The sequence below is a fragment of the Xyrauchen texanus genome, chromosome 41, assembly GCF_025860055.1.
Source record: "Xyrauchen texanus isolate HMW12.3.18 chromosome 41, RBS_HiC_50CHRs, whole genome shotgun sequence".
Lineage (NCBI taxonomy): Eukaryota > Metazoa > Chordata > Actinopteri > Cypriniformes > Catostomidae > Xyrauchen > Xyrauchen texanus.
In genome coordinates, this window is record NC_068316.1 from 14,654,155 (window position 1) to 14,676,120 (window position 21,966).

Here is a 21,966-nt window from a genome sequence, read left to right on the forward strand (position 1 = left end):
GTGACATCTCAACTCCGATTAACACTGTTTTAGGTTGTTATGGTTTTACAGGGCCATCTAGTGATAACACTATCTTGTACCATTTTCATATTTAACAAAGAAGGGTTTGAAAGGTTTAACATTGTATAATAATACAGTGTTTCTGAAACAAAAATTAAAATATGAAAACATGAAAATATATTTTAGTTTTCCCAATGAGTTTTAATTTAGTTTTATTTTTCGTTGATGTTAATAACACTGGTTTCAGCATTACTCAAACTCTAATTGGGAATTATTAATTATGATATCCACTGTCTTTCTGTTCTTATATGAAGAAATGTAACTGATTGGGCAGACATGCTTGTGTGTATCTGAGTGTAATGCAATAAGGTATAAATTGGATGCCATGTTGATCTGTTTATTAGATTACTTGTCATTTAATTCACTGGGTCATTCACAGGCCTAGATGGGGCTTTGCATATTGGCACATTTTAATTACTTTTCAGACAGTCACAAAGGATAAATCATATAAAAATAATATTATCATAAATTTTTTTTGAAATTGTACATAGAAAAAAATAGTTTTTCTCCAAAGTCATACGAAGCAACCTTTAATCAACACTTGCCCTATAGGGTGATGATGTGTTAACACGGAGCTCGGAGCTCATCCACTCAGGTGAGCTGACACGGATGGTACGTCCCGGTAAGACTCAGCAGCGCAGCTACTTCCTGTTTGACCACCAGCTGGTGTTCTGTAAGAAAGATGTCCTGCGGAGAGACCTGCTACACTACCGTGGTCGTCTGGACTCAGACCACCTTGAGCCAATCAGTCTGCCCGATGGAAGGCACCCTGAGTTAAGCTTCCTGAAGAACGCCTTCCTCCTGCGGCATTCAGAGAATCTGGAGGTGCTCTGCGTGCTGTGCTGTAGAAAGAACCAGGACAAGCAGCAATGGCTGCAAGCGTTTGCTCGGGAGCGCAGACGGGTGCAGGAGGACCAAGAGATGGGTGAGTCTTACAGCTAAAAGTATTGGATAGATTAGGGATAAGAATATGTCTGTAGACTGGCATGAACTGTCAAGTTTTTTGCTGTTGATATCAAAGAATACTGTTCAGTTAATTTTTTTTCCTTTGTCTCTAATCAGGAATGGAGATAACTGAGGCCCAGAGAAAGCAAGCAGTTCAGAACGCAAGAAAATCAAAACAAGGCAAAATGAAAAGTAGGTTCATTCTTTTAAACTATCAGTTCTCAACTGGTTTTGCTTCAGAACACCAATTCTTCCATTGAACATCAAGTGGTGATCTACAATAACAAAATAGTTCATGGTACAAAAGTAACAAAACAAAAAAGTTTAAAAGTTTTGCGTTCCATAACAATAGTTTGCGTTCCCTTTAGAACTGTCCGAATATGTTTTTCTTTAAAGTTCATTTTTCTTAATCGCGATTAACGCATTTACCATTAATACAGCATAAGCCAGCATAAACACTGGGATGAAGGGAGGAAACATAATGTGTCCACCCAGTGTCATAACACTGATGCACACTTCACAACCAGACACAGCACCAGAGCCCTTCTACCAAGATGAGCCTACAAGCTTAGCATAAAATAATATAACGTGGTGGTCCCTCGGTTCTCTCAATAATGGCACTTTTCCACTGCATGTTACTGTTCGACTCGACTCTGCTTGCTTTACTTTTCTGAGCTTGCTTTTCCACTGCAGTTTAGTACCGCCTCAATGTGGGTGGGATTATAGGCTGATCGTCATAGTTGTGCCGCCTCTACTGCCGTGACATCATCTTAAATGCGACACAAACATTACGGACCATAAACAATAACACGACCGCTAGCTGTTAGCTACTAGCTCATTGTGCTGCATAAAGCAGTTGTTGCATGGTGATTTTACACAAGTGTAACAGTTAAATTGTACTGGTCGTTTTAGAAGCAAGTTTCCAGTAAATAAACTAAATAAAGTGAAGCTTTCAAGCAGAATATAGAATTAACGTAACAAAACGTACCATCCTCTATCGTGGACCCCAACAACACTGTGTGCGAATACAAGGTACTCTCCTTCCCATTGCTCACTGGTCTATTGCCATAGATGGCGTCCATTTGGTTGAACAACTTTCTTCTGTTTGAACCACTCTGGCTGTTGTGGTCCTCTCACAATAGTTTTGCGTTCCCTCACAATAGTTTGCGTTCCCTCACAATAAGTTTTGTTTGCCTTCTCAATAGCTTGTTACCTCACAAAACATTTACCAATATATTACTACAGTAACCATATTTTAACCTTTATATTTGCAGTGAACCCAATTTAATAACACAGGACAACGATAATTATCCAATAAATCATACTTTTGTGGTTATTATGGTTTTATTGCAAATATCATTGTATTTGTATTAAAACCATAGCAACTGCAAGATTAACCATGGTTAATCAATAGTAAAACCATAATATATGGATACAGTATACTCTATTGAAACCATAGTTTCTGCCAAAACAAAACATGATTACTTTTCATAGTTACTACAATATTACTATACTAAAACCATGATTTCCACCAAAAACTATGGTTGCCACATTGTACAATATTACTACAGTAAAACTTTGGTTTCTGCCCCCTCCCCATGGAATAAACACTGGGACATTTAGTATTAGCCATATTACCAAGTGACATGAATTTGTGGGAAAATACTGTAACATTTGATTGGATGCACTGACTTTGATGTCTACTCTATAACAAAACAAATGGGAAGCACTTTCTCCTCCCTTTTAAGTTGATGGTCTCTTTATGAAGCCTATTTATTATGCACAACTATGTTTTGTTTCAATTCATTATTTGCATTTAGCATTTTTGTTTTTACTCTCCTGTCTCTGTGGCATCATCAGAACTCACTCTTTGTGTCTGTGCACTTCCAGAAATTAGTTATTCTGGTCTTCCAGCGTCTCCCCACCATCAGTCGCTACATCCTCTCCATCAACGACATGTTACTGTGCCAACCAGTGTCCCTCAGCAACAAGTCTTCTCTTTAGCAGAGCCAAAAAAGACACCCTCTCACCTATGGTACTCATTCGCACGCAGCACCCTCTTCAGGAAATGACAGAAAAGAGACTTAATGCTCCTCGGACAACATGGCTGTTTTTACTTACTCTTGATGAGGAGATCCATAAATGGTGTAATACTACTGGACTATGTCTTTTTTTTATACTTCAATACATTCACAATATGTATATTTATATACATATAACCATGTGTGTGATGACCTATGTGCCTGAGTATAAAGCCTCATTGCATATATAGCATAAGTAAACCATACATAGACTGCATGCACATGTTTGCTCTTGTATAAAAGTATGCATGTCAGAGTGTGTGTGAGTTTGCTTGGCAAGAGATGGAAATGTTTAGTCTAAGTGTTTAAAGTGTTAGTCATCTTTATGTCTTGTCTGTTATGGTCAAGAACCTGCCATTGCGAGTTTGTCCCGTCCTAGTTTGACTCCTCATCCCAATCTGTGTCCGATAAAACAATGAGTTATTAATTGTTTTGGCTTTTTAGCTACATGTCTATATAACTGTATTTCTTTTCCCTGAGGCTAAAGCCTTTTAAAGTTAGATCTTATTCCAATTAAGAGTAAACATACTAACATCTGTTATGTAAATAAACTTGGACAAATGTATTCAGTCTGTGCCTACATCAAAGTATTCATATGCATCCTAAACCTATGAAGTTTATTTTGAGTTGCATGTGTTTTAGTGTTCTCTATTGTTCAGAGAGGTTGAATGAATATAGGATAACTTAAACACAAGGTGCACTGTTTGAGCACAACCTGACTGGATACAGTTACACTCTGGTAGGTGGAACGCGTCTGGTGTCCTTTGGCTTCATTCCGCGGCGCTCGTTCAGATCTTGCTTGCAGACAGATATTTCGTCAAACAAATTTGGCAATGCAGGATTGGTTCCCAATATTTGACATTACTGGTCCAAATGAATGACTTTATGCCATGGAAACAGTGCGAGAAGAAAGCGGTAAGGGGAGCGAGGATGATGTGGCACAAGAAGATACTACAAGTGTAAGTATTGCGCTTCCAAACGTCAATAAAAAGAAAATTGTCACAGGAACAAAAGTTTCCGCTAAGCTACTACAATTATTGTAATTGCTGTGAAACTGATAAATAATATTTCAGAATATTGCATAGTCATTATGTGTGTGTAGTGTGTATATATTATTATTATTTTTATTTTTTTTACAGTGTTTGTAGCCACGTTACAATTGTATTTTTATAACAAGAACTATAGTTATTATTATATCATAAATATTTTTATATCATTACATTTTTTAACTATATATATTGTAAGGGGCCGTTCAAACCGAACGCGTCCCTGCGCTGAATGCAGCGCAACAGAACGCAGGTGTCTCCAAAAGCCTTATTTGACTTGACGTCTAAAAAACGCGACTTTCCTGCAAGACATGCTGGAAAACAGGCGCCGCAAGTCCACCGTACAGCACGTTTACATGTGGAATCAATTGAAATACAGAACAGACTGACGCAAGAAAAATAAATAATAGCGAGTTTGGTGTGAACGGCACCCAAGAGTGCACATTTCTGTTTTACGACTAAATTAAGGAACATGAAATTGAGTTGTTGACAAATAAAACGAATTCCTGCCATGTGCACTCAACAATGTATTTGAGAAATGTTTAAAGCTATAGTTTATTTTTGTTGATGGACTTTTTACCCCGTGTTATCTCATCGTAAATTAAATACAGCAAGCGAGATGGGATGACATCGTGTAAATAATGCATGAGTAGAGAATAACAATGGGAGCAAAGAGTCATGGTTATGGTGACTGCGCTGAACTGACCAATGTCGTCTGCAATCACAAAAAAAAAAAATCTAAGTCACAGTGAGTGAGGCACTTACAATGGAAGTGAAGGGGGCAAATGTTTGGAGGGATAAAAGGCAGAAATGTGAAGCTTTTAATTTTTTTTATAAAAGCACAAAGTAATTATTCTGTTAAAACGCATGTATTAATTATTTGTGCTGTAAAGTTAAATCGTCGTATTTACAGGGTTTGCGGCAGTACATCATCATGGCAACAAAGTTGGATTTGATATAAATATGCAGAAATGTTTAAGCAATTTTATCACATTAAAATCATGTTAACAGTATTTTAATGTTTGCTGATTGCCCCCATTCACTTCCCTTGTAAGTGCCTCATTGGAAAAGGAGGGACAATCAAAATTATTTTTTGTGTGGATTTCAGCGTTAGGCTATGTCACAAATGCTGTCGATTGAGCTTAACTTGTATTGAGCATGGAATATTCCTTTAAATATTTATCTCTTACATATAATCATACTGTATAACCACACTTTTTTAGTACCAACATTTTTATTAAATTCAGCCTAACACTTAATGTAAGGGATGATTGTGAACAATGAACAATACATAGAGATTGTAGTAAATGGTTGTACTAATGTGTACTAATTTAATCCATTGGTCATCAGGCAACTGTAAACCATAACCCAGTTTGATCCCTCTAAGCATTACTGAGTGGCTTTACCATGTAACTCAAACCCCTCATACCAATAATATATGTTGCTGATAACCGCACAGGGCCACAACAAACATTATATCCTAATTTGAAGCCTCTAATTTCCTACATAGTTCTACTTTGGAGCCGTTAAAGAGATAGTTCACCCAAAAAGTTAAATTCTCTAATCATTTACTCACCCTCATGCCATCCCAGATGTTTGTGCCTTTCTTCTGCAGAACACACATTAATATTTTTTTTTAAATATATCTCAGCTCTGTAGGTCCATACAATGTAAGTTAATGATGGCCAGAAATTTGAAGTTCCAAAAGGACAAAAGCAGCATAAAAGTAATCCTTACAACCCCAGTGATTTATTCCATGTCTCCAGAAGAGATATGATAGATGTGGGTGAGAAACAGTTAAAAATGTATGTCCTCTTTTACTATAAATTCTCCTCCCTGCTCAGTAGGTGGCGATATGCAAAAAGTTTTTTTTTTTTTTTTTTAATTTTCATTTGTGTTCAGCAGAAGAAAATGATACACATCTGTGATGCATGAGAGTGAGTAAATCATGTGAGATTTATTTATTTTTGGGGGTGAACTATCCCTTTAAATGTGGCATTTAGATCATACATAATTAACATAGAAGACATGTACATCATAGGTTGTCTGACACTTACAAGCTGTAGCCTATAAAAGAGTGGATGGATGAATACTCTGTCTCACACATTTTACCTGAAATGATATCAGTGGATTGCTGGCAAAAAATGTATGGCAGAGGTTTTAATACTTGTGACTTTATAAACATATTACAATGTTTTGCCAGTACTCTTGCTCTGTAATCAAGGTTATCACATCTTTGATTTTCCATTCGCAGAAGAACTTTGTATGCGTGTGCTTGTTACATCAGGTCAGAACGTGATACATATGTATGGTTTCAGGTAGCTGATGTGTCCGTGGAAGTAGCTACTGTGGACGCAACTCTTCATAAACTATGCAGAAGATACAACAGACGCAGGAGGAGAAAAGCAAAAAAGCCAAAGAAGACATATCCGCCATGGAATCTACAGAATCTGGCAATCCTCATCACAGTGGTGGTGTTTGTCATAGTGGTGATAATGTGGTCACTTCTGTGGGTTTTTATATGTAAGCGAAACACACATGAATGTACATAATATACATTTATAATATATAAAATGTATTTAGTTGGTAAACGGTGAACAAATGCATTCTATGTTTTTGCAGTTCGGAGAGAGAGCAACAGCGGTGTGTATTTTGCTGGTATGTTCCGTGTTGCCAATGTGGAGTTCATACCAGAGTACCGACATGCTGACTCGAGTGAGTTTGTATCCTTGGCAAACCGCATACAGCTTGTGGTGAGTAAAGCAGTTAAACAGACACTCAGCATAAATATAGCATAATATTAATAAGAGGCCGTCAAAGTCATTGCCATCCTCACAATAATATTTGTATTCCATAAAGATAACCAGTGTATACCGAACGTCATCAGTGACCAGACTCTACAAAAACACCATCATCTCTGATCTGAGGTACAGTTGGTTCAGTATTATTCTGTTAAGTGGATTAATAGACTCGCTATCTCTCTCTTGTTTGGCCTTGTATCTGTCTGAACCAATTATTCTTAACCAGGGTATGTGTACCACAGGGGGTTCTTAATCAGAATCCAGGGGGTACTTGGGGATTTAGATTTTGCTTTGGTAAACCGATAAAACGGAAACAAATAGATTAAAGTAATCAGTTGGTGTAATCTCATGATTTTTAAATATAAGTGACTATAAAAACATAAATGTTAATGCTAAATTACAGTATATCTAGTATAATATGAGTTAATTGGAACACATGAGGGGACAGTTAAGACAACAACAACAAAAATGTTGGGAAGGATTGGTCTAAGCTTTGTATGATTGCACCGTTTACATTGGTGCAGTGATCTAGTAGAAGTCGTTCATGCCAGTAAATGAGCCACTGAGAGTCTTAATTGTCTATTAATTGAAATGTTCAATTTTTTAAAGCATATAGCAGCATATTCTATCTAGAAAAACAGAAATTCGATCATAAATGTAAATAATTACTAAATAAAGTCTATTGAGATGTCATGTTGTTATTAGTGTCTGCATGTAGCCTGTAATCAATCATCTCTCACTCCATCAGTAACAATAACAAAGGGGGTGTGCTGGTGCATTTCTGGATGATCTTTGTGGTTCCACACTTGAAGACTCCAGCAGTGTGTGAGGAGTGTGTGAGTGCCATCCTCAGAGACTCTGTGCTCACGAGTCTGCAAAACAGGTCCTCAGTGGGCTTCCTGCAGGGTCTACCAGTCGACATTGACTCCATTCTTGTAAATGGTAATCTAAACCAATCTCAGCAGCTGTATTAGAAACCCAATCACAGCTGTGGTAAATAGTTCTTTTTAAAATAATACCAGGGCAATAACACAAAGGATAACATTATAAATTGTAAACTTAATAACTAAAAAAATGATGGTTGCTTAATAAGGCAGAAACACATCATCACAGTCTGTGAAAAAGGTCTATATATGCTTCAGAGGCATTATTCTAGCCAATGTCTGTTTTCTTGTCTTCCCAGTTGCTTTACGCTCGGATTACACATCAACAGCTATGGGTAAGCCAAAGTCTTTCTAAGATTCGAAACTGAAATATACAACAAACCAAGAACCATTCATAATTTAATTGAAAATGCTTGTTCAATTCCTCAATTCCTGAAATTGTCATTCAATTTCTGAATTTTAATTGAGGTAGCAAACAGGATGCAGAATAGAGCATCACAGTACCCGTCCACTTTTTCAGCCATCTGGTTTCCGGAAGTATTTCCCCCCTTCATTTCTTTCGCAGACTTAAAATCTTTCATTAAATAGTTTGAGCCATGAACCAAACCAACCAGCCCCAACGGGAATCACAACATCCCAAATATTGTTTTGAGGCAAAAAAAGTATGGGAATATATAAAACTATTGGTATTAGGTTGTTCATTATAAGTATAGATACAACATATTTTAAGTTTATTGCAAAATATCCCAATATGTACAAATATATAAATAGTTTAATGGTGGAGGGAGGTCGACTTGATTACGTCATTCACAGTGAGTTATGGGAGCACGCGGTCACTCCAAGGCATGTTTCGTGGGTTTCATTGGCCACGGTTCTCTGATTGGAGGATCTTTCTCTGCTGTACTATGGGTAATGTAGTTGTTTACCCTGAATTCTGCTATCAAACATGATTTTTAAACAATGAAGTTGTGATAATGTAGACGGATTGCTTTAATGAAAGCATATACCATCGATGAATATCCTCGTAGCTCACGGTAGGTCTGTCTTTAAATGTTTATAAGTTAATGGTGAAAATCAATTAGTCTATGGGATAAATCAATGGGATTTTTACTTCCAGAACCAGACTGTTGCACTCTATTGTAATTCAAATTTGAATTTAAAAGTTCTGTACGCGATTTTAGCCACTCTGGAACTTCCACGAGACTGTGCCATAAACTTGGACATGCCCCCTCTTTCCAAAACACCACCTTCCAAAGATATCATTGAGACCTGTGGAACTGTAGATCAACACATCTTCTCGTGGTTTTAGAACACAACAGTAACAAAATAACACCTTCAGCTGACAACTTTAATGAATCTAAATATGATATTAAATCTGAATATTCCGCTTCAACTGCTACACTATGAAGTGCAACAGCCTGTTCCGGAAGTAAAAATACCACTCATTTATCCAATAGACGAATAGCAATAACTTATAAACCTTTAAAGACAGATCTAATATGAGCTACGAGGTTGTTCTTTGATAGAATATGCTTCCGTTGAAGCCATTCGTCTGCGTTATTGAAAGAGAACCTTTCTGCAGAGAAAGATACACCAATCAGAGAACCACTTCCAATGAAACCCGCAAAATGTGTCTCGGAGCAACCACTTCTTCCCATGACGCAATGTGAATGACGTAATCGAGTCGGTCTCCCTCCACACTTAAACTGCATATATATCTGTACATTGCGGAATATATTGCAATTAATGTAAAATATAGGCTATTGTTTCTACACTTATAATCAACAACCTAAAATCACTAGTTTGATATATTCCCATCGTTTTTATTCAAGGACATCATTTGCAAAGCTTCAAGGGAATGTAGTCCATGCCCTCTTGAAAGACGATAAGTACACAGCCTTGTACCTTTGTCTTTATGTCTGATTTTACAAAGTACAAAAACGCCTTAAAACAAAGTACGTGATTTTGTGATTTACCTCGGAGCTGGTTGGTTTGGAACATGGCTAACAACTCTTTTATGAAGGATTTTACAAAAGTCTATGGAAGAAATTATTGGGGAAAATACTTCCAGAACCCTGATGGCTGAAAAAGTTTGCGGGCTCTATTAGAACGTGCAATATGATTGACAGACAGAAAGCAGTCTTCTGATTGGCTGATCTAGGAATGTGTCCTCAGTCCACCGTCACATTTTTATTTGCAGTAAGAGCTGTCACAGAGACTGGTGAGATATCTCAGGACACTTATTTCAGTTATACACTCACCTAAAGGATTATTAAGAACACCTGTTCAATTTCTCATTAATGCAATTATCTAATCAACCAATCACATGGCAGTTGCTTCAATGCATTTAGGGGTGTGGTCCTGGTCAAGACAATCTCCTGAACTCCAAACTGAATGTCAGAATGGGAAAGAAAGGTGATTTAAGCAATTTTGAGCGTGGCATGGTTGTTGGTGCCAGACGGGCCGGTCTGTGTAATTCACAATCTGCTCAGTTACTGGGATTTTCACGCACAACCATTTCTAGGGTTTACAAAGAATGGTTTGAAAAGGGAAAAACATCCAGTATGCGGCAGTCCTGTGGACGAAAATGCCTTGTTGATGCTAGAGGTCAGAGGAGAATGGGTCGACTGATTCAAGCTGATAGAAGAGCAACTTTGCCTGAAATAACCACTCGTTACAACCGAGGTATGCAGCAAAGCATTTGTGAAGCCACAACACGCACAACCTTGAGGCGGATGGGCTACAACAGCAGAAGACCCCACCGGGTACCACTCATTGGACAGTTGAAGACTGCGTAAACAGAATGAGAACATGGATCCATCATGCCTTGTTACCACTGTGCAGGCTGGTGGTGGTGGTGGTGGAATGGTGTGGGGGATGTTTTCTTGGCACACTTTAGGCCCCTTAGTGCCAATTGGGCATAGTTTAAATGCCACGGCCTACCTGAGCATGTTTCTGACCATGTCCATCCCTTTATGGCCACCATGTACCCATCCTCTGATGGCTACTTCCAGCAGGATAATGCGCCATGTCACAAAGCTCGAATCATTTCAAATTGGTTTCTTGAACATGACAATGAGTTCACTGTACTAAAATGGCCCCCACAGTCACCAGATCTCAACCCAATAGAGCATCATTGGGATGTGGTGGAACGGGAGCTTCGTGCCCTGGATGTGCATCCCACAAATCTCCATCAACTGCAAGATGCTATCCTATCAGTATGGGCCAACATTTCTAAAGAATGCTTTCAGCACCTTGTTGAATCAATGCCACGTAGAATTAAGGCAGTTCTGAAGGCGAAAGGGGGTCAAACACAGTATTAGTATGGTGTTCCTAATAATCCTTTAGGTGAGTGTATATGCCATAAAAAGCACCTTAAAGAAAAAATTATTGAAATTGAAAGAAATTCTGAAAAATTCTGTAATAGTTTTCAATAAACATTTAATGTTTCAGTATGAATTAAGCATAAAACATTATCATACAACATATGGTGTATTTACTTTTAGAAACATTGGATAATATTAATCTATATTTGATATTCGACCTGTATTTTGTGTTGCTGTATGGCAAAATTAAAATCTACTTTTACGAGTGAATTGTTCTGAAAGCATTGAACTTAGGTTAGAGAAATACATATTTCCACACAATCAATTGTGGGGGAAGTAAGTTATTCTCTACAGTAGGCCTATATCAGGGGAAAAAAATAGGTATAGTTGGTTAAAATAAATGAATGTCATTATTTATGTATTGACACATAACATGTGTTGGACTAATAAATATCCCACTGTTGCATGACTGTGTTTTCTTTTGACTGTGTTGTCAATTCAGTTCCAACTTATGAGGTGAAAGAAAGCCAATTCTTAAATTCAGAATTTTTCCCAACCCTGCAACAAATAAAACAAAAATGGTACATTGTTTAGAATGCGGAATGTTTCTGCATTACAGATTTTGCTGTTATCTTTTACTTGTCCATTCAGGCTCTCAGTGTGTGGATAAGCTGTATGCAGGTGTTCCTGGTGTGAGTGTTCCCCTCAATGTGTTCTCTTCATGGGGTGGATTGAGCTGCCACATCAAACTGACAAGCACTCCAGGCTCTGTCATCCGACTCACTGTGAAAAGTTTGAGCATTGAGCCCAGTGACTGTGTCTATGATGCGCTCACTGTATACGACGCTCTACTTCCCATGAGAGGAATGATTCTGTACAGGTTTGTGATGGAATGAAATAAAATACTTGAATCTGTCGGTTACAAAATACAAGTTAATTTCAGAATATTTGTCTTGTTTTGAATATTTGATTTGTCGAATGAAATATACCTACAGTAGAAGTCAAAAGTATGTCCATAACATAATGGAATTCCTTAAAGGGGCATTCAGTACTTCTCTAGATAGTGTTAGCAGTGCTCTTCTTCGTGTACTTTAAGTACCGATGTGACAGTGGTGTTATACGCTGTACTGCCATCTTTCAACATGGATAAGCATGATCATCTCTGCTGCTCCTGTTTTTCTTTGTCATCATATCTTTCCACCTTGTGTATGCCGTACCGATGTTTACTGTAGTTTTTTGCATTGCACTTTCTGTCTTCTTGCTTCAGGCCTTTTTTGCTTCTTCTGCAGTACAGCTGCTGAATATCCTGTTGTCTCCTCTGCTAAAGCACGATGTTCCATTGTATTCTTTTCGCTCTTCGCATCACCAAACATCAAAACTGTGCTAAATAAGCACGAACAAGCGTATGTACATGGACGGCAGCCAATGAGCGCAATGAGTCTCTTCTTCGACGTTTAGTGCAACTCCGTGTCATATCAACATGGTGAAACACATTGAAGGGGTGACCCGCACCACGTATAATAAAACACTTTTTATAGAAAACTATTATGAGTACAGTCTTCATCTCATGTGAGTGTACACCATTAGGATCACTCTTCACAAAAACACAATTCATTTGTTAAAGTGTAAAACTTTTTAAATTAGCCCAAAATTACTGAATGCACCTTTAAATGCTGTTGAAAATAATAAAACATGCCAGGTGGCACCTCATGAAGCTGGTTGAGATTGTGCAGAGCTGTAATCTAGGCCAAGGTTGAAATATAGTGTAAGATTTCGATTTGTGTCACTACATAATTTCCACACTTCCATTTGTTATTTTATAGTGTTGGCTTTCACATAAAATGTAAAAAGATTTAGAAAATAGTCTTAGAACAGCAAATTAGTAGCTGTGTCCAAACTTTTGACTGGTAGTTTTGTCTGTGGTAATTATCAGTCTTTTTCTAATTCATAGATTTCATTCTGGGGCATCTTTCATTTTATTGTTCACCTCTCACTTTCAGATCCTCAAGAATAAATTGGTTTTGGTCAAATTAATGATTCATAAAAAAAAATTACTTTACCAAAGAAATGCTGTTTTGTCTTTGTGTTCTCTTTTAAGGTTTTGTGAATCAGTGTCTGTCCCAATCTCACTGGTCTCCACCTCCAATGTCATGCTGCTGTTCTTCAGACTCACACAGGGCAACAAGAGTTTCAGAGGACTTTTCCAGGCTCTCATGGAAGAACGTGAGTTGTGTGTGGTTTAGTGTGTCTGCTGTGTAATTGTAAGGCTTAGCCCCTTTGTCTCTTCCATACAGAGTGCATGAATATGATAGAGTTACCGACTGGCCCGGGTGATGCTGGAGTGATAACCAGTCCATTCTACCCAAATTTGTTACCCCGTCAGTGCTCCTGTACCTGGATGTTTCAGGTACCGCTCCTTACTGCACTCATTAGACGAGTCTGAAATCAACAGTGCTTCCTTTTTTTACATATATACATATATAAATGAATGGGCAGAGATATTATCAACAGTATCCATATTGTTGGGTGTTGGGTGTTGGTATTTCAGATGCCCAGCGCTGTTCTGGGTGTGGCTTTGAGGTTCCAAAACTACATACTGAAATTAAAAGACTCACAAAACTGTGAACACGGCTGGTGGAAGGTTAATGAGATGATGTAAGTCTTACTTCAGCAGTAAATTTCTTTGAGTCAACAATTATCTTTAAAGTCATGTAAGTAAAAAAAATAACATGTGCATTTATTGTAACTTCAAAATGCATTTGGACATTTAAAAGAATAGTTCACCCAAAAATGAAAATTCTCTCATCATTTACTTATGCCATCCCTTATGTGTGTGACTTTCTTTCTTTAGCAGAACACAAACGAAGATTTTTAGAAGAATATCTCAGCTCTGTAGGTCCATACAATGCAGGTCAACAGGGTGCAAAACGTTGAAGCTCAAAAAAGCACATAAAGGCAGCATTAAAGTAAGCCATGTGATTCCAGTGGTTAAATCCATGTCTTCAGAAGTGATATGATAGATGTGGATGAGAAAAATATCAAAATTTAACTCCTTTTTGACTCTACATTTTCCTCTCTGCCAAGTAAGTGGCAATATGATTATTGATTTAAATATTGATTTGTGTCTCAGCCACACGTATCAAATTGCTTCTGAAGATAGGTAGGTAGGTGGGTGGGTATGTAGGTAGGTTGGTTGTTTGGTTTGTTTGATTATTTTTCATTTTTGGGTGAACTATCACTTTAAGCCAAACTCAAATTTAATAAATGTCTTTGCAGAATAGAACAAAATATCCAACCAAGTGGCATTTAATATAAATTTTAAATAAACACAATTTTCAAGCAATTTTCAAGCAAAACATTTCACAAAAAGTTTTTTTGTTTTTAAATTATGAGACCAATAATGTTCAAAATGCAACAAGTTAATGTAATGAAGTAAACCTGTGGTAACTCTGCTATGACACCTGTGTGAACTTGAGAGGAACTGACTTCATTCACTAAAAATCATCTTGAAACAAGTTTGGTTAAAACAAGAGCAAAAATGGCTAAGAAAGGCTTTCTTAAGTTTTTCTGTTTTTTAATTATTGATTTATTTGATAAAATATCTAGCATCATTTGTTTGTAGATGACACACTGACTTGAATTTTAAGTGTGACTTAAGTGTCCAAAGTGTCCAAATACTTTTGGGGTGACCGAATGTCATACATTTCTTAATGCTGACATTATATAATAGTTAAATAGTAAATACAAGTTCAAGAATTCATTTAAAAGATTTGAAATGTTATAGAAATAACTGTGAATCCTTTACAGATACTGTGGAAATCACATTGACCACTCAACTGTCTTTCGTATTCCTACACAAAGCACTGAAGTGGTTTTCCGCTGCAGCTCACGAAATGCTGACCAACCCTTCAGTGCCACTTACAGCAGTTACAACATCAGCCAGCGTAAGCAATGCTTCAATGCTACTGAAACAGAGGATATGCAGAACCGTTTTCAATGGTCATTTCTCATTAGCAGTACATTCCGATTTACAAGCAAAGAATAAAATGTTATGTCATTAAAATGAGTCATGACTCCCAATGGCTCCTTATGTCTCTCTCTCGCTCTCTCTTTCTTCAAGCATGCCCAGAGGGCTACTTCCTGTGCACCACAGGTCTGTGCGTGGAGAAGGCCCGACGCTGTGATGGACTGGATGACTGCCAGGATGAAAGCGATGAGGTTTTCTGTTGTACGTAAATAAACACAAAATCACACTAACTCAGTAGTTTGATATACATGTATATTAAAACTGGTGAGATAAACATTAACTAGTGTTTCATGCTAGATATACTACACCAGTAGTTCTGTCTTTTACAAGTTAGAATGCTAATTTTTGCTATACTAATTATGCATGATGATATGATTACATGAATTTTATTATTGTATTTAGCATTGTGTTATCCATGCCATCTGTGACCCTACGAGAAAAGACCTGCAACCAATTTTAGGGTCACAACACACCAGTTTAGATGAGATCTACTGCATGAGGATTCATTTTAGCATCTTACTTTAGTTTATTTTAGCACTTGATAGGAAATATATGGGAAATACCTGTATTTTTCTTTGTATAAGGATAGTGTACAATGATATCTTTCTATGTACTGATTTATGTGAATTTTCCTAATTTCATTAGTAAGAAATGTTCCTACTCAACAGCTAAACCTCCCAAAATCTGTGGAGGTTCGACCCCTCTGCACCCACTGTACATTTGTAATGGAGAGATGGACTGTTCCAGTGGTAAAGATGAGGCCAACTGTACTCAGGGTAATGACAAATCCATTTCAAAATTCAAACAACATTCATACTTTTGAGCACAAAAAGTTGCATGTGCAGTGATGGATGTTGGTTGTGCAGAGACTAGCTGTTCTGGGGTCAGTTATCGCTGTGGCAATGGAGCCTGCATTTTAAAGAAAAATGCTAAATGTGATGGCTTACCTGACTGCTTCGACCACAGTGATGAGAAGGACTGTGGTGAGTTTTACTGTTTGATATGTAAATCAGTGTGTTATTATCAAAAATATTGGAAGTAATCCAAACCCTTAACCCTTATAAAGAGGCTAACCCTTCAGATTTGGCCTAGCCTAAATACCATCTGTGTCTGTTTAATGGTTTTAGGGGTTGTTGGCACTGAACTTGTTTTTGTGTCTGTCTAAGCCATTTTTTTTATTCTGCTTCTGTAAAAATTAGCTAGATGGACATCATTAACCGTTGCGCCATGTCTCACAGTTTTTTCCTCCCAGCAGCTTGCACAGGAGCACCAAGTTTTTATGATGCTGTGTTTAAAAAACACATCTCAAGACACCTGCATTCTGTTCCATTCGTTGAGCTACATCTAGCTTTTTTAACACAAGCATGCTTTCAGTTTGAACAGCCCCTTGGTCTTTTAAACGAATTGTTCACCCAAAAATGAAAATTCTCTTATTATTTACTCAGCCTCATGCCAGATGTTGGTGACTTTCTCTCTTCTACAGAACACAAATGAAGATTTTTAAAAGAATATCTCAGATCTGCTGGTCCTTACAATTCAAGTGAATGGTGGTCAGAACTTTGAAGCTCCAAAAAGCACATAAAGGCAGCATAAAAGTAGTTGAAAAGAGTCCAGTGTTTTAATCCATGTCTTCAGAAGTGATATGATAAGTGTTGATGAGAAAAAGATCAATATTTAAGTCCTTCTTTACTTTAAATCTCCACTTTATCACTTTATAAGTGAAAGTCAAGATTTAAGTTAAAAAAGGACTTAAATATTGATCTGTTCCTCACACACACCTATTATATCGCTTCAGAAGTAAATGATGAGAGAATTTGAATTTTTAGATTAACTATCCCTTAAATATCCCTTATCCAAAATAATAGATTTTTGCTTGATAAAATCTGTTTTCAGATTCCTAACGTCATCGTTTTGCTAGGTTTCCTGAACTAGAGTGCGTTTTCTAAAGCATTTTGATACGAAAATGTTAATTACCGCTTACTTTGGACAATGATGACATTAGGAAACTGAAAACACGTTTTTAAATGAAGACTGATTAGAGCGGACGTGGCCTCTTATTTCCCCCTAATGGAAAATCGAGCATTTCAAAAACACTCTCCATTACCGTATACTTTGAAGGAGTTTTTAAATGAAAAAGGTATTAATGTGGATGTGGCAAGTTTTCAGTGTTTTAAAAGTGTTTTCGAAATGGTCCATTTTTGGTGGAGGAAAACGGCATTCCTGTAACCCGCACAAGAAGAGACAGTCACAATGTAGATGAAAACTGCTTTTATTAAGAGCAGGCAAAAGCACAATAGGGAAAATCCAGAAGAAGAGTAGTCAAGGGGAGCGTAAGGTCGAAGCCGGGGAATCAGGATAAGGCAAAGGGTCAAATCTACAAATAGAGTGGTTGAGGAAAGCGTAAGGTCGAAGCCGGGTAATCAGAATCAGAATAGCGAGTAATACTAACAGGTAGAATAAACAGGGGAGCTAGGGGAACACTAGAGCTGGCAAAGCAAAGGGGTAACTAAACAATAACCAACACGAGTGAGACGAAAGGGTCGTGATAAATATAGGGGAACAAACGAGCGGTGCAGGTGAAACGAATAACTAGGTGATGGGACGAGTGCAGGTGTATTCAATACTCTGGCGATTGGGAGCGGGCATGTGAGCCCGAGGGGGGAGATTGGGAACGAGCATGTGAGCTCGAGGAAGCAGAACGAGCGTGTGAGCTCGAGGGAGCAGAACGAGCATGTGAGCTCGAGGGAGCAGAACGAGCATGTGAGCTCGAGGGAGCAGAACGAGCATGTGAGCTCGAGGGAGCGGGGCGAACCGAAGGAGCGGGGTTCGTTACAATTCCAGTGAGGATGTATGAGGATGAGGTGTAAACATAAAGAAAGAAATTCAATCAATGCATGAAACTAATATGTTTTCGTCAAATTAATATGCTATGTTTACGGCTCTCATCTAAAAAAGAAGACTCGAAAACGCTATCCATAAAGGCATTATCTGGAAACGATGATGTTTGATGCCTTATTGTCATACTCATTTAGTTTATTCTTTAAACTCCTCCATTACCTAAAAAAATCCCATGCTCTATGAGCCAAGCATACTGAACCAACAGTATGATAACAAATTCAGACAGAGTAGTGCAATATAAGGCAAGTTCCAAATCTTTTAAAGAGACGGAAAAGTTAATGGTCATTTAGGACCAACATTCTTCATGTTTGACTAACTAGCCACTCAACCCAAAATAGCCTCCAAGTTCCCACAATGATATTGCTATTATTATTATAATCTATTGACTTTGTTGTAATGGTTGAATAGATAACTTGTTTGGTAAAGGTATGTGTGTGTGCTGGAGTTGAATAAGAGGGAAATTACAGGAGACAAGCTGATCTTTGATCACGGTTCATTCTCCGTCTGAACGCTTTCTGATTTTAATGGCTTTGGCTCATCACATACACCACTTGTCAGCACCATGACTGAGCAGTTTATGCACACAAACACATAACACTATGCAGACCTGTTTAAGTTTACACTTCTACATAGCATGTGATTCATTTTGGATGTTCGTATACTAACATATACAGACATTTAATCAGCTCTTATCTGATTTTTTTCCCATACGATTTGAAGCTTGTGGAAATCCCACCCCTTTTAAGCGTGTATTCGACAGCGCCTCCCCTCAGCAGCGAATTGTGGGTGGAATCAATGCAGTGGAGGGAGAGTGGCCATGGCAGGTCAGCTTGCATTTTGCTGGTCAGCTATATTGTGGGGCATCGGTCCTCTCTGATGAGTGGCTAGTTTCTGCAGGTCACTGTTTCAGCAAAGAAAGGTGAGGACTGTTGGGCAGACATAAGCAGTATCAACAACAATAGTGTCATCATATCAGTGTTGTTCATCATGCTAAAACAAAGTTTAATACACTTTTAGATAGTAGCAATCTAACCTCAGGAATAGTTCACCCAGAAATGTAAATTCTGTCATAATTTACTCAACCTCATGTTATTCCAAATCTGTATGATTTTCTGTCTTCCGTGGAACATGTTAGTTAGTATGTTAGTCTCAGTCAGCATTCATTTGCATTGCATAGTTTGTCTATACAATGAAAGTAAATGGTGACTGACACTGTCAACATCGTGTTCCATGGAGGAAATCAATTAATTTGGGTTTGGAACAACATAAGGGTGAATAAATGATAATAGATTTTAAATGTTGGGGTGAACAATCCCTTTAAACTGTATGTCTTACTGTAATTTGGGCATGTGTGATCTTTGATGTATTCAGGTTGTCAGATGCACGTCAGTGGATGGCTCATCTAGGAATGCTTAATCAGGGCAGTGCCAAGCACGTGGCAGAGATCCAACGCATTGTAGTGCATGAGTACTACAATGCACGCATTTTTGACTATGACATTGCCCTGCTGCAGCTAAGGAAGGCCTGGCCCAGCAGCCTTGGACAGTATATCCAGCCCATCTGCTTGCCTGCCCCTTCCCAGACCTTTACTGAGGGGCACCGCTGCTGGGTCACTGGTTGGGGTTACCGTTCTGAACAGGGTGAGGACTTAGAGATTGTCCCATTTACAATAGCACAAAAAAACAATTTGACAAATAATTGACATCCATCCATCCATCCATCCATCCATCCATCCATCCATCAAAATTTAATAATACCAATAGGTGAACTGACAATACTGTACATTGAAATGTAACCTTATTTTAACATTATTTAAATATTTGAAAATAGCAATAGTTTGTTATCTATTGATGAAGGTGTTTAGGAGTTATTTAAAAAGGGACAAATATCAGCTGATTTATTAGTATGGCTGATATATTTAGGTGCCAAATCGTACACTTCTGCACTATTCTATGCCAATTGTAGTGTAAGTAGTGCAATTGGTATGTTTACACTAAAAATGTATCAAAAAGAAGTGTACTACGAGTACCCGGATGATGTACTTCGTGAAACATCATGCACTCAATGGTCGTGGCTTGCCCTAATATTGAAAGGGGCTGAGTTACATGGCCGCAATGCTGGCCTGACAAAACAATTGTTATTAATGGTAAATGTGGAATCTATCTAAACTTCTATGAAGATGGCAAAATATGAGTTGAATTCTTTACCCTCACTTCAAGCTGTGTTAATATGTTCATTATTAGATACAAGTGTTGAAATTAGTTTAGCTGACATGCTAATGTTAGCGACATAGCATCGTGTGCAATCAAAACATCACTTCCATCAGCTAAAAACAGCTAAAAAACGTAAGCATTTCATTTGGGACAATACTAAACTTTGAAGATTCATATAGTGTATAGTGTGTCATTTGGGAAACAGCTTTAGTCTATCACTTACAGAGATAATTTGTTTTCTTTATATATTCAGATAAGGTGCTGCCCACAGTCCTGCAAAAGGCAGAAGTAAACATTCTTAGCCAGAGTGAATGTAAGAGAAGCTACGGTCCTGTATCACCCCGTATGCTGTGTGCTGGCGTACCCTCAGGAGAGCAAGATGCCTGCCGGGTGAGAGAAGATAACGGGCATTGGACTGAGTCCTGCTTTATGAACCAAACATAAGCTTAGTCTCTGGTTTCAGAGCATTATTAAGGGACTTACTTTTTATTGTTTAAAGTGAGCTGCCTCTTTGGATTCTTACATTACCAATTTTTGATTGCAGGGGGACTCAGGTGGCCCTCTGTCCTGTCAAGCTGACAAGGGCAGTCGCTGGTTTCTGACGGGGATCGTGAGTTGGGGTTCTGGCTGTGGCAGACCCAACCTTCCTGGAGTTTACACCAGAGTGGCCAAGTTCATAGACTGGATCCACAAACATATTCAAAATTAACAATAGTGAAATGCACAGCCAAGCAATCCACCTTATTATGAAAAACAGTCCTGTTAACTCAATGCATCAAGGCCATTTTCACCTGCACAGCTGTTCCAAAGCAACTTTGGTGTGTTAGTTAATGGCCTGTTAATAATGCAACACCATTATAATACATTTGTTTTGTTTGTATTTGTATTTTTTTCTTCTTAAGTCAGACACTACATATATTTTCTGACATATAAAGGACAATGTACCAAAGTTAATATTTCTAATTAGTATCATATTAATATAGTAAGAATTCATAAGATTATACAACAGTTAGTTCAGGGCATCCAATCTGATTGGATGAGGAGCATTCAAAGAGTGCTGATACACTGTCCAAACGCTCTGTAACATTTCACTATTTGTATCACTCAAATAGTGAACTTCTCAGTGTTCACAGCTTTGCAAATAGTGGTGGGGATTTTAATTAATCATTCATTTTGCCGTAGGTAATTACAGCAGTGCTGATGTAGGGCCATATAGCATGATTGCGAGTGTGATAGTGCTTATATACAACAGTTCAATTAACAAGTAATAAATACAAAAATAGGAAAAACCGAGTACTGTCATAAAAACGCATTTGTGCATGGAACACTTTGTCAGTCCCCATGAGGAAAACAGCTTATAAATCCTACTACATTATGTTTTTTGAAAATGTAAAATTGCTGAAAGTTTTCTGTGAGGGTTAGGCTTAGGGGTTGGGTTAGGGTTAGGGGATAGAATATATAGTTTGTACAGTATAAAAAACATTATGTCTATGGAAAGTCCCAATAAAACATGGAGGACTTTCATGTGTGTGTGTGTGAGAGAGAGAGAGAGAGAGAGAGAGAGACTGTTGCCACTCCCAAGCAGAGATGCTGTCAGCGTTCTGAAGGTCAGCTTTCTCAGTTGAAAAATAGCATCCAAGCGGGGGTATTTCTCCCTATTTCGTGGTAGCCAGTGCGCAAGAGTC

The 21,966-nt window shown here is 37.9% G+C and overlaps 2 protein-coding genes across 3 annotated transcripts in view; both read left to right on the forward strand.

The window, feature by feature from the left end:
• The window catches only part of spata13 (spermatogenesis associated 13), a 31,519-nt gene extending 27,766 nt beyond the window's left edge, over positions 1-3,753 (forward strand). The window contains exons 12-14 of one of the 2 annotated variants that reach the window (XM_052114274.1): positions 613-985; positions 1,123-1,197; positions 2,896-3,753. In XM_052114274.1, the coding sequence (XP_051970234.1) occupies positions 613-985; positions 1,123-1,197; positions 2,896-3,077 (630 nt within the window). In that variant the 3' untranslated portion in view covers positions 3,078-3,753. The remainder of the gene's footprint in view (positions 1-612; positions 986-1,122; positions 1,198-2,895) is intronic. The other variant, XM_052114273.1, reaches the window with a different exon arrangement.
• Positions 3,754-3,907: 154 nt separating this feature from the next.
• tmprss7 (transmembrane serine protease 7) lies at positions 3,908-21,555 on the forward strand. The gene is made up of 18 exons (XM_052114272.1): positions 3,908-4,045; positions 6,451-6,655; positions 6,755-6,885; positions 6,992-7,059; positions 7,682-7,875; positions 8,117-8,152; positions 11,795-12,023; positions 13,242-13,366; positions 13,438-13,550; positions 13,692-13,798; positions 14,951-15,087; positions 15,264-15,371; positions 15,839-15,946; positions 16,037-16,153; positions 18,789-18,987; positions 19,440-19,708; positions 20,535-20,671; positions 20,826-21,555. The coding sequence occupies exons 1-18, from the start codon at positions 3,977-3,979 to the stop codon at positions 20,988-20,990; spliced, it is 2,517 nt and encodes an 838-aa protein (XP_051970232.1). The 5' UTR covers positions 3,908-3,976; the 3' UTR covers positions 20,991-21,555.
• Positions 21,556-21,966: the final 411 nt, after the last annotated feature.